At 34.1% G+C, this 14,065-nt stretch overlaps 1 protein-coding gene across 3 annotated transcripts in view; it reads left to right on the top strand.

Moving 5' to 3' along the window:
* Nucleotides 1–14,065, top strand: part of LOC106462082 — a 110,534-nt gene that overhangs the window by 34,299 nt on the left and 62,170 nt on the right. For all 3 annotated transcript variants that reach the window (XM_022389214.1, XM_022389213.1, XM_022389212.1), the window contains exons 2-3: nucleotides 4,557–4,652; nucleotides 7,786–7,980. In XM_022389214.1, coding sequence (XP_022244922.1) covers nucleotides 4,557–4,652; nucleotides 7,786–7,980 — 291 coding nt within the window. The remainder of the gene's footprint in view (nucleotides 1–4,556; nucleotides 4,653–7,785; nucleotides 7,981–14,065) is intronic.

Consider the following 14,065-nt stretch of genomic DNA (forward strand, 5'->3'; position numbering starts at 1 on the left):
TGGTTTATTCTTTCTGATTACAAGTATGTATGCATTTTACAGTGTAATATTAAATTTTAATATTGAAAGTCACGTAGAGATTATCTATGTATAGTTGTATCATCCCTATATTATTGTTTGCATTTCTTTTTGGTACTGCCATCACTACATTATTTTATAGTTTATAAAATGTTTTTATTACGTGTACACAATATGAAACAAAAGTCGCGCCATTGCAGATTTATTAAGGTTTAATAAAGGTATGTTGTTGATGTCTGGCACAGTTGACTAACCTGGGTCTGACATTAAATAAGGTTGTTGAATCTGGTGATCAGCCCTTCCCACCAGAGCTTGTTACCATCCCCACTTGTGACCTTTCTTTAAGTTATCTAAAGAAGTCGGATACTCCGAGGTGGAAGTACTGAATTAATTTTTCTGGTCGGTCACCTTTTGAATCATTCTTCTATCCACATTTTCATGGATGGCTCAAAAACAGGTGACTGTTGGCTCTTCCATGATTGCTCACAGGATCCCCTCTATAGATTCTGCACTTACTGCTGAGTTATATGTAATTTCACCTGATTGAAATCAGGTAGAAGTTATGCGACACATTATTTGTATAATTTATATTGACCCACTTAGCTCTTTGAATCGAATTGGTAAGTGTTAGTTCTCACTCAGGTCTCTTGGACATTCAGAAATTATTGACTCATTTTTTTTGTTTTCATCCATCTCCGTTTAGTTTTTCTGAATTTCCTGTTATTGTTGGGAGGAGCTCACTGACACCACAGCATATTCTTTGACAAGACTCTTCACTGGCCACAGTTTCATCAAACATTAGTTTCTATTATAGAAGGATCTGACCCGCCAATGAGCTTTGTGACACTCAAGTTACAATTGCCCATGTTTTAATTTCGTGCCTTCGCTACGGCTTGAAAGGGCAGCAGCCTTTTCGACATATTTTATTCCGTGGTTTGCCTTTGACATTGGACAGTGTCATTGGCGATGGTGGCACTTCTTATTATTTTTTAGTTTTTTACGAGTCATTGGTTCTTTTAATTCTGTTTAATTTTTTAACATTGTTTCAAAAACAAACAAGAACGTATTTGATATCTATTTTAGTTTCTGTTCACTACACTATTTTATCTTACATTCACTGTATGTAAATATAAAGAAAAACAAATATTTGCCAAAATTCCTAACAATCTACCATCCATTTGAACCATGAAATAGGTCATTGTATGGATATCGGTTAGTGTTTTGGAGCCATCATGGAAGAACTTAGATATATACGAGTGAGTAATTAAACATTTTGAATATATACGCAAGACAATTAAGTAGTTTTTCAAATGTTGTTAGTGTTCAGTTTTATTTCCTAAGATTTCACTCATGTGAATGGACGCTGTGTAATATTGATATTGAATTAATTGAAACGGTCATTAATTGGCATATGTAGTTGGGAACTTATTGCAGTAAAGAACCTGAGACTGTTTTCTACTAGGTAATAGTAACTTCAGAATCAACATTAGACAATTATGTTGGAGGTATGCTTTTACGTAAGCTACTTGTCGCTTTCACCATCAAGCACATCGCCAATAATTTTGAACAATTCTGGCCAGTTATCCCCCCCCTCTCCGGGTCTGTGTGTGTGTTTTTCCGCGCGTGTATCTCGAAAACTAATTGACCGATGAACATGAAAATTTTACACAAGATGGGAAGCCGGTATGGAACAGTTCTCCCCAAATTTGGTCCGTATCTCGGTTCTGGATCACTTTGAAACATTTTTTTTATAATGGGGAAATAGGGCATTATCGCGGTTTGGGGTTAATAGCTGTGAAGTGTGATCGGATATGGGCAAATTAAGGTTGAGACTCCTCATCACACTTCAAAACATTATTAGGATCGTTGATCATTCTGGATCTGAGAAGGATTTTCTGAGTTTTCGAAGATGATATTTGACGTTATCGAATATAAAAGCATACAATTTCGAAAAGCAGCGGTGGGGCGAGGATGTGCAATGTCTGTGTTCTTTGTGGTAATTCAGTTGTTCTTATGTATGTACGTATATGTGTGTGTGATGATCTCGAAAATTTATGTTTATATAGAGGTTTAAAATTGTAAATTAATCACAAGTTTCAATAGCAAAACAAAACAAATAAATGTTCTATATTGATATGACAACACAATATCAATCAGGTTGAGTTTCATTTCCTTCCACGCATGCTTGGAAGGTTATCGACATCCAAACCTATTATGGTAACAAAATAAAAGTGATAGTATGTTTATTCTAAGGGCGATACTTGGGAATGTCGTCCGCATCTCCCTGTAGTTTAACGAAATTGTGTTGTGCTTACAGTAAGTAGATATGCTAGTTATTACAAATGAGTTTGTTACACGAGAGCAGATATCCTACCCTCACGTTTCTTTATCTCGTTTTAAGGATTTTTTAAATTTATTTTGAATACGTACATGTTCTGCCCAGTTCTTATAGCTAACAATTGTATATTTGTAAAAGATTTGTCAATTTGCCTGAAGAAACATTCTCCAAGTTTTATATTTTATTTAGGAAAGAGATTTCTTCATGACATAAACATTTTTTTTTTATCTGTGTTCTCTTAAATGAAATTCTTGTTCTACTTTTTATTTTTTCATTTCTGTTTCATTTTATGAACGATGATGAATAAAATGATGATTACAGAATCTCGTTCATTGTATAAGCCAGACAGATGGAGATACAGATTTCAGCTTTAACATTACTTCAAAATGAATAATGTTTATTCACACGATAGTTACTTCCGATGGTATGGACGTGTATTTACGTTTTTGGAAGGCTGAAAATTGGTGAATAGACACATTATCTCTAACCCATTCCTCACCCAGAAAATGTGAAAAGCGTATCTAATACTAATTCCTGTTGCTTTATAAGTGTAAAACTATTTTCCCAATATGATACAAAGAAAATTTACTCGAAGCGATTGTGAATTCTAGAAGCTATGAGGCTGTGGATGAATTATAAGAGTGCTGGTCAAATCCCAATATTCGATTAGTGTAACCAAAGAGTTGGCGGTGGGTGCTGTGCCTTCCCTCTAGTCTATCAGTTCAAAATTAGGGAAGACTCACGCATATAGCACTCGTGTAACTTTGTGCGAACATTTTGAAAAACAAGACAATATATATATATCTCAAATTATTTGTATATAAACAAGTTATGTATGGTTTTATCACTTTTAGATTCTTTATGAGAATTTTTTTGTTCCTTAGTCAGATGACTGAAGAGTATACAGCTAGGAAACTGGTTGCATCCTTTCTGTTTGACTGAAGAGTATACAGCTAGGAAACTGGTTAGACCCTTTCTGTTGAAATTAAAGTAAGAAAAATGATCAAAGAATAAACGAAAGCCGAAAACTCTTGTTTTCTATGTATCACCTCAGAAAGTTAACTTTGGTTCATACATAGAACATTTAGGTACAAGATTTTTACAAAGGCCATTGTTAAAATATCAATGAATCAGTACGCTAGCAGAGCAGGTAGATTAACCATCAGATGTTGATTTTTTTATTCTCATTATGGGTAATGTAACATAATTAGCTACTCACTGTTACATCTATAGAAATTCAGCACGGTGGCTGTGCTGGCAGTTTTTTTCTTTTGTAACACAGAGGGTTTAATATGGTAAATTAAAACGATTTTGAATATGCAAATCAGCAAGTCACACACAACTACAGTCGAAATAAAGTCGCAGTGGAATTGTATGTGTCAAAGCTATATTTTGATAGTTTGGCGGGGCGTATGTAGTGTGAGCCACCGAAAATTGATCTCACTTTGGGAAGGGTATGTGACAGCCCTTTCTGATGCAAAGAATTCATACACTCGAATCATAAAAATGTGTTCAAGTCCGAAACTTACAGTTTCTTAATATACTTAATGCCATTAGAAAACAAAATATGTAAATCACTTTATAGCACCAAGACAACCCAGAAAGAGACCTACAATAAGTCGTATCTCAGCCTTGGTAAACAAAGTGCGTCGTCTTATACACGAACACATAATCAGGGAAAAAAAGTCGTCCATATGTGCCAGGCAGCATTATTCAACACAAATTATGTGTACACAAGCTGCTTCTACGAAATATCTGTTCTAATGTCACATACTTCAAGCAGCTGGAGAATCAATTGAGTATTCATACTATTTGATGTGAAGACATTACCGGTCAAGTTGCTGGATGGCAGCACCTATGGTTGTCTGTGTGATCAGACTGCTATGCTATAACAGGAGTTTGAAAACAGTTGTCCTTGAATACTAGATAGATTATGGAAAGCATGCAGGGAAGAGTGGTGTACCTTGGACGTTACGGTCTTACTATTGAGTCTTTGGTAATGGATAGAGCATGATCAGATTTGGCGACATGGACTGTAACAACATGGTGAAGGTCCAATGTCGTTTTATTATAGCTTACTCAACCTCTGTTTATATATATATATATTAAAACCAGGACTTGATTCATTTCTGCACTAATATTTTTTTTCAATTTGTGTGTTGATATCTAGATTAATCTCAATCTATGTTTTATCTTCCAGATGTCTGGACCAGGCTTAGATTTTAATACTCTTCAAGAGATAATGCAGAGTGACGATGACGAATTTGAAAGAGCTGTCAACAAGATGAACATGAGGGTATGCTGTATTTTTTTATATTTAAGGAAATATCTTATTTCATTCGTTATAATCAGTATATATATGGATTATAATTGAAAAAAATATTATAGCCCATTTTAAACAATAAATAAACTTAATTGAGTCATCTATTATATTTACGCTGGATGATATCCAAGAAAATCATTCTATTTATCATAGTTTACCACTATTAAGTTAGCGCGAATAGATATCGAAATTCATTAAAATCTTTACAAATACAACCAGCTCGATACGAATTGTTCATAACTTACCTGTAAGCGTAGTGTTCGGTAAAATATTTTTACAAATACAACCGGCTCGATACGAATTGTTCAAAACTTACCCGTAAGCGTAGTGTTCGGTAAAATATTTTTACAAATACAACCGGCTCGATACGAATTGTTGACAACTTACCTGTAAGCGTAGTGTTCGATAAAATATTTTTACAAATACAACCAGCTCGATACGAATTGTTGACAACTTACCTGTAAGCGTAGTGTTCGATAAGATATTTTTACAAATACAACCGGCTCGATACGAATTGTTGACAACTTATCTGTAAGCGTAGTGTTCGAGAGACAAAAAAAAAAAGTTGTAGGAAAAGTATTTTACTAATTACGTTTCAATTATAAAATCAGCATACAAGTCCGTTTGTTGTTCAATACATACTAAGCAAAAGTGTTATGTTTCATATTTCTTTAGTGAAAGGTTGAAAAATGAACAAGAACAAATACGCTGATTGCAAATGTGAGCAGGGTGTGACTGGCGTGCAGGGCTGCGAATCAAGAGGTCTTAGGCTCGAGTCGCGATTTACACTATGTACTTTCATCTCTAAGGGCGTTATAAATATTGATGTTATAAACAATGTATCGGTTCTAATTGATGCGATGTCAATTGTGTTATCATGCACGAAGAACAGATATTCAAAAAGGTGTTTTTAAGAGTGAATCTCAGATTGTATTTTTTATTTTTATTTACATATCTTTTTTTTTGTATGCCCCAGAAAGTTTACGGACTTACAACGCTAAAATCCAGGATTCGATTCCTTGCGGTGAATAGAGCGCAGATAGAACATTGTGTAGCTTTGCGTTAAAACAACAATTTTTAAGTATAATTTTAAACGGCACTTGTGCAATGAATAAATAAATAAATAAATATATATATATAAAGACACACACACATAGTTAAAAGGAGTAAAACGCTAAAATAATTACACATCAAATAAAACAGGAACCAGTTCTAAAATGACTCTACGTGCTTCGGCATACTTACACCACCATCTCCAGGAGTAAAAGTTGAAGTTTAGTCAAGACATATACTACACAATGATTTGCATTTCTTTAGCCCCATCTTGACTTAAAAACCCCAGACTTTACAAAAAATGTATTGCACTTTATTTCTTCTGAACTGGACCAACTTCTTTGTTCAGCGCAATGTCTTTGTTTGTTGTCATTCTCTGTTGTTTCTCTAATTTTTAATTCAAATTTCAACTCCACCTGATTTACCAGTTTAACATTATTACAGTCTATAACGTAAAATATGCCTGTCACACGTGCTGTTAAGGCCGCCTCATTTACTTTATATTGTTACGTCTCCGTTTGTTAGTTAATTGATTTTCCGTGAATTCGTTCTGTCGAAACTTTAGCGACACAAGTCCTTTCTTAAATAAAACTGGTTTATTCTTTCCGAATACAACTTTACGATACACTCAACTTCAACAGTCGCTCTGTAACAAACGCTATAATTCTCACTTGCTCGTGCTCGACAATACTCAGTTTAATTACTCACTACTGCACACATTGTCCCGTCACGTTGTGACCATCTTATATATACCAGACTACCCCTAATCTAGTAATCTCCCGATAATTCCCAAAGGTTCGAGAGAAGGAGTGGTGTGATACTAGTCACGTGACCTCGCTGACGCAACAATATCTTTTTTTGTTTGAAGTTAAACACAAAGCTACACAATGGGCTATCTGTGCTATGCCCACCACGCGTATTGAAACCCGGTTTCTAGCGTTGTAAGTCCGCAGACATACCGCTGGGAGGCTACTTTATATTTATCTTCCGCATTTTTATGTTCCTTGATTCTAAATTTCTATTTCTGCAGGTTTGCCCAATGTAAGTTCGACCAAAGACGCAAGGAATTTTGTAAATCCTACATTTATTAACTTGTATTCTATCTTTTATACCTGTGGGAAAATTATTTAGTTTACAAGATGAAGTGAATGTTACACTACATTATCTTTATTTTTTTTATTATGTTGCCTATTCTTGTTGATAAATCTTGAACATGTGGCAAACAAACCCTCATGTTTTCAACTTTACCCTTTCCGATTAACTTTGTACATGATGACATTTTAAATTTATTATGTTTTTGCACAATATATCAATAATTTCGGGATTATATCCTCTATCTCTAATTACATGTTTCAAAAAAATTAACTCAGATCTTGAATCACAATTATGAGTACAGATGTTTAAAGAGCTAAATACATATGTGGAAAAGGCAGATAATTTTTGTGTCCGTCTGGGTGATACGATCTATTGTGTTGGAGGTACAGACAGGAAACGATTTTCTACAAACAGAAGTTGAGAGACGCACTTTATTCAGGTTAATGGTCATGTCTTAAGAAATTTAACTGACCCTTTTTTACATCTCCAGTATAAATCTAATAGTAGGACTGATCGAATTGAGATGTCTTTCAAACTGCATTAATGTCTCAACTTCACTCCACCACACCAAACATGAGTCATCTACATACATTAACCACGCCAAGAGTTTCACTTCAGAAGTATTAAACGTATTCACCTCGAATTTGAACATAACTAACTCGAATAAAAGGGGGATATCGTAGATTAAAATAATGTATTGCCTACTTACACTCATGGGTTAGCTTAACGATTTAGATAGCTTCCTAACAGAGAAAATGTTTTACTCTCTAATAATTCATTTTCAAGACAATCCAGTGCTTCTTGAACTGGAACATTAGTAATACCAAAACAATGTCAAATATGTTGACTAAGTTTTTATTTTCTTTCGACTGGTGAAACATCACCATCGTTCATATGCTAGACTTCGCTCCTTTCCTATCTTGTAAAGTGAGAATACTGTCTTTTTCTATTTATTCAGGAACTTTTGGACCTGGTTACTGGTCTCCAGAATGCCATGGCACAGGAACAGCAACAGTTCGATCAACTGAGCCTGCAGCTACACATGTACCCAGACTCCTCCAGTGAAGAGCATCAAAGGATTTCCAGCGCCATGTGTTCGTCCCAGATGCGGCTAGCCTGCTTGTGTACACGAAACATGCGGTGCTTCACACAGGTATGATGGTGGGATGGCTTGTAATTTTGAACCATGCACTGCTTCACACAGGTGGGATGGCTTGTAATCGTGAACCATGCACTGCTTCTCATAGGTGGGATGGCATACAATCGTGAACCATGCGCTACTTCTTATAGGTGGGATGGCTTGCAATCGTGAACCATGACCTGCTTCTCACAGGTGGGATGGCTTGTAATCGTGAACCATGCACTGCTTCTTACAGGTGGGATGGCTTATAATCGTGAACCATGACCTGCTTCTCACAGGTGGAATGGCTTGTAATCGTGAACCATGACCTGCTTCTTATAGGTGGGATGGCTTGCAATCGTGAACCTTACACTGCTTCTTACAGGTTGGATGGCTTGTAATTGTAAACCATACACTGCTTCTCACAGGTGGGATGGCTTGTAATCGTGAACCATGCACTGCTTCTCACAGGTGGGATGGCTTGTAATCGTGAATCATGCCCTGCTTTTCACAGATAGGATGATGGTATGGTGTGTAATTCAAAATCAGTCAAACCTTTTTTGCTTACACCAAAACGTATTTTTGTATATTTTGCAAACGTTAGTGAGATACGTAGTGATTAACGATTTTTAGATATTTAGAAAAGAGACACATTTCTGTAAATATGATATATATTTAACCTCCTCTGTACCTCCTTTTATGCAGCCTAAAGTTTATTTACGTCAAAACTGATATTTGGGCGACTCAAAAGTTTCATATTAACAACACAGTTATATCGTGAAAAACCTATTTCTGAAGTCACTTTGTTAGCTGAAGCCATTTTCTAAACCTTTTTGCTGCCAGACCACTCTTTATTCCAATGTAGAACTTCTGTTATTGAACTCGTTACATTCATTTCTCAGACTTCTGACTGGTGTTCAAGGTTGAAACGTTTTTCCTTTTGGAGAATATTAATTCAAATAGGAAAGAGAAAAGAAGAACGCACCAAGATAAACCATTTATCATCATACTCGACCAACCATGAAAATGTTTTGAAGGTCGAATATTAAGTATCTAATTTAAAGTATGAAAATTGGCTACCTGCACATTCACTCATGCGCACCGGATTGTTTCCCATGCAACATTAATCACAATAAAATGAAATGGTTTATTAGGATGAACTGCAACTGGTATGCGTACATATATCAACATACGTGTTAACTTTGTTGTAGTCTTCAGTTCGTTGACTGGTGTTTTAGGGTATTGAACGTTATACAAACGGTCAAGAAAGCAGATATTTAAATTGTCATCACCTATAGGATTATGTGTCTGGGTAAAACTGAATAAAGCTCATAATATTTGCTTGTTACAAATTCAGAAATTCGCCCTAAATATAAAAAGAGGAATTGAGGAGTTTAAAACTGAAACTTGGACCAATAAATAACATTGACCAAATTCAATAGTATAATTACTTTCATAAATGCTTAAACTAGTGAAGCAAGAAGTCTCTTTAGATTTTAACAAGTGGGTCGAAAATCTTGTTTGGCTGTAGAAAATGTTTGACTCACAGATCCTCAGAGTTATTCCATTAAGGATTTAAAGCAGTAGGTGTATAAAAATATTACTTTAATTTATATGTTTTCTGCCTCTATTCAATGTCTAGGAGGGTTTTCGTTCAATAATAGAACTCGCCAGCTGGGCTGAACTGCTAGTAATATCAAAAGACTGTGAAATGCTGTGTTTATGCATCTTAAAAACGAAAGAAATACTCGTCGTTGTGGTGTAAAACAAAACATAGCGAGACAAGAAATTTATTTAGGCTTTAAAATTGTGAGGAAAATCAAGAGTAACAGTAATTTTTGTTTTACTTCATTCATTGTAGCCTGTTACAGATTTCAAACCAGAGGTACACATTGGTATAACAGCTAAAACAAAACAAAAGTTGTTCCATAATTCCTTTATAATGTAGATAACAAAGATAAATAACTTCCTTACGGCTATAATTAGGTGTATGCCTGTATATATACTTTAATCAGGTAATATGTCTGTGTTAATGACTTCAGGAATGCACGTCTTTACAACAATTGTTATTTCAAACCGGAAATGTTACCTTGTCCTAGATTCAGACCTGTTTTTCAACGTAATTAACTTTTACAGAATGGGTTATTCACCTCAGTCTTTTGAATTTCTTCCTCACAATAATTAATATAGCTCCAAAAGTAGAAGTTAAATAACGTTACTGGTTTTCTTTTCAAATATCTACAACGTGTGGAGTGGTACCAAGAATTTTTGTTTAATGAGCGTAATAAGATAGACATTTTCTCCGTACTGTACTAGAAATATCGTACACATGGTGAATTGCACTTGAGATCTAAATAAACTATGATGTATGTAAATATTGTAAATAAAATAAACTTGCACTGAAAATTAAAAACAATAAGATAAGCAATATTTTAATAAATAACATAACACATGAACAACAAGAGACCAGTTGGACCTTTGAGGCTATCTTATACACTCACTTTTAGGAAAGGTAAAAATTTAAATATACCTTTTATTTTTTAACAAATCACCAACTCCCGCTTAAACTCCTGTAAATTCATTCTATAAACAAATCATCCTGTTAGAAAAATAAAACTGTCTGAAATGGAGCTTAGTTTGTCTCTTTTTTTTTCAAATCTTAAAACTATTTTTTTTCTTCATTCTATTATCTTCAGAATACAACACAAAGAAATTGGAAACCTTCATCCTATTGTTTCTCCAGGTAATCTTATAAACTTCTATAAGATCACTTCTTATCGTTCTCAAGAGAAAATTAAGTCAAGAGATCTAACTTATCCCTTACATACCTGGAATCATTCCAATAGTCCTCTTCAGAACCCTTTCCAATCAGTCAATATATTTTCTTCCATAATGAGACCAGAAATGAACACAGTATTCATGTTTGGCCTAACTAGTAATTTGTATAGAGAGCTAATTATTTCTTTAGACTTGTAATCAGTATATATATAAATATATCCTAAAATTATGTTAGCTTTACTACTACATTACCCATCACTTTTCTTAAGGCATGCTATTCATTGGGTTCCCAATTATGCTGCATATACGATCCAAATTATGATAACCCAGATGCATTACCTTGCACTTATTATAAGTAAAGGTCACTTGCCAGATATTTGTCCAAATTACAAAGTCATTCTGTAATAAGTCAATATTCTCAATACAATTAGTAATACCCAAGAGTTTAATGTCATCAGTAATTTTACTAATGTATTAATTATGCCATTATCAATGTTGTTAATATAAATAAGAAAATACAAAGGCCAAAGCACTGAAACCTGAGGCACACCACTAGTAACAAGAGTCCAGTTTTGTTTTCTTCCATCCAACAATTCAATTAACTAGTCTTTCCTCCCAAACCCCTATCAATGTAATTGTCTTAGCTAATCTTTTGCGTTGTGTCTTGTCAAAAGCTTATAAAAAATATAAGTATACCAAATCTATACCCTTTCCATCATCTAGATAAGCAACATCTTCGAAGAAAAGATTAGTGAATCATGATTTCCCTCTGGGGATCCTTGTTGGCTTTCATTCACGATATTTATTTCATTAAATGTAAAACTTCTTTCATTAGACTAAAATTGTTCTCACCACAGAAGTCAGAATAATAGGCTTATAATTTCTGGAACAACTCTTATCACCCCATTTAAAAATAGGACTAACATCAGCAACTCTCCAATCGTTTAGAACCAGACAGAGGCTCACTTATTTTATTGTTGAATTACCTTAAGACTCTGAGGTAATTCTTGTCTGGTTCTGCTGCTTTGCTTATTTTGAATATCCCAATCTTTGTATTGCCAACAATAAAATCTGTATAATTCAGGTAAAATAACAATATTTCCCATAGAATTCTCAAGGTTAGGAATATTGCAAGTATCTTTTCTTGTGAAAACAGAAGAGATGAAAGAATTTAAAAGCTCAGCCATCCCAGTCTTGAATAAAACCTTGCCATCAGGACTCAATTCCTATTTTAACATTTTTGTTTACCTTTAACATGCTTAAAACAAAATAATTGCTTTTAATTTTATCATTGTTATCCATCTGTTTCTCATAAGCCCTTTTTGATTTCCTATAGTTCTATAAATCTTCCAACGAATTAGTCTTCTTCAATTAGTTTTGATTTTCCCTGTTATTCTTTTAAATTTTTTAGGATTGTGCCTATTGAATCTGTCTCTGTAGTCTTATTATTTTTACTATTGTGTACCCTTATAAACCCAGCACTCTCGTTCTCTCACCATCCCCTAAAGCAACCTTTACCTAACTATTCATTTCTTGTATTGTTTCCTTGATTTCTGTTCCTGTTCTGCCGCCTTCCTTCTCTAATAGTGCAATCGCCCCCTACCACAAGCTACCTCTGATGTATTCTCAAGTAAGCAAGCTCTGCAAACGTATTGTATTGTATCTCTCTGAGCCTCCTGAAAGTCGCAATCAAGTCCACAACTCTAGAACATAACCAAATCTTGGTACCTACAGTACCCTATAAATTTTACTCTCCTTATCCGTGAACCATATTGAAGTTTAAAAGATAAAATAATTCTCCATATTTCTTAGCTAAAATATGTGATAATTATTTATTTTAATCTAATATTTAATAACTTTAGTATCCTATAACTAGGGTGACTAGACATCTAGGTTTGGTTGGGACAGTCCCGGTTTTTGGAATGTTGTCCTGGTGTTGTAATAGATCAATCTGGTTTACCTGAATTTCCAAGTTTTCATTTTTGCCAGTAATTTGTAACTTTTTTTGAACTTGTGTGAAGTATTTTGTGTCCATGATAACCACGAATCAACAGATAATGAGTAGGTAAATTATCACACAGCTTGGAATGACACAGCATAACTTTTTAAGTTTGCTAATAAGGCAAGCTACAGCAGACATTATGTCACTATTACATATGTTATTTTTATATTCGCCAAAAGAAAGGAAAAAGAAAGGCAACTGAATGTAAATGGCAAATGCATTTCACAGCCGATATTCAATTTTCAAGTCGTGAAGCATTTATTTAAAACAACTTAAAGGAAGAATATGAAAAACAATTGCTCATCGATATACGACAAACCTCTGGCCAGTAAAAAGTTGTTCGAAAAATTCACTCATCAGAGAGGTATCTGTAGCAGCAATAAAGTAAAAATATCATTCTCGGACATTTATTACTTGCTTAATAAATTGTTTAAATATTTCCCTAAAAGAACTCCCAATTTTAAGATCTGAAAATCTGGTCACCATACCTATAACCTAGTAGTAATACTACTGCTATTTAAACAGAACACTAAATTGAACTTAACAATTGTAATAACTTTAGGCTTAGTTGTATTTGCAGTAATAAAATTTAAAATCACCCAATAAATAATACTTATATTCTCCATTAAAACGTTATAATCTACCACTACAAGTATTTTTAATTTTTCTGTCTGAGATATTAACACGATTCAGCCCAGTATCTTTTAGTACAGAGTCTAGGATGGAAACAAGGGGGTCACAGTGGCGTAGCAAGGGTTCTCAGCACCTGGATGCAAAGACACTTTTGGCGTCCCCATCTCTGAAATGTTTTGATTATTTGTTTTATGACTCCTTACCCACTTAATGACAATAACATAAAGAATTAATTACCGCCTTACACAGGCCTAAAATAAAGTCACAATATAACATCTCACGACATCACAACTGTAAACCTGGAACTAATGAAGTATAGCCTGCTAGGTGTACTTACATAATTTGTAAACCATTTTGATATTTATGTGATCGTATTGTTCAAAGTCACATAGCTAGAGTAATCTTTCAAGCATTCAAAATAAATTTCTGTTATATCCCTAGTTTTGAAACTTATGTTTTATATGAGAAGCCAGTCACTTGTGGTGTACATGGATTATAAAACAGATTGATAAAATATTACTTAAGTTTACAAATAAAAAATGTTATTAGTTTACAAAACTGTACATATACTTAACTAGATCTTGTACAGGTAGGATTCTGGTATTCATGGTTACATTATATGAACCTTTCCTGCTTTTGCTGCTGCAAATGCATCAATTAAACTATCAAAATTTAAGGTATTAAGTACGTCTTTTTCAATACTTG

This window comes from Limulus polyphemus, unplaced genomic scaffold, assembly GCF_000517525.1.
Source record: "Limulus polyphemus unplaced genomic scaffold, Limulus_polyphemus-2.1.2 Scaffold1089, whole genome shotgun sequence".
NCBI lineage: Eukaryota > Metazoa > Arthropoda > Merostomata > Xiphosura > Limulidae > Limulus > Limulus polyphemus.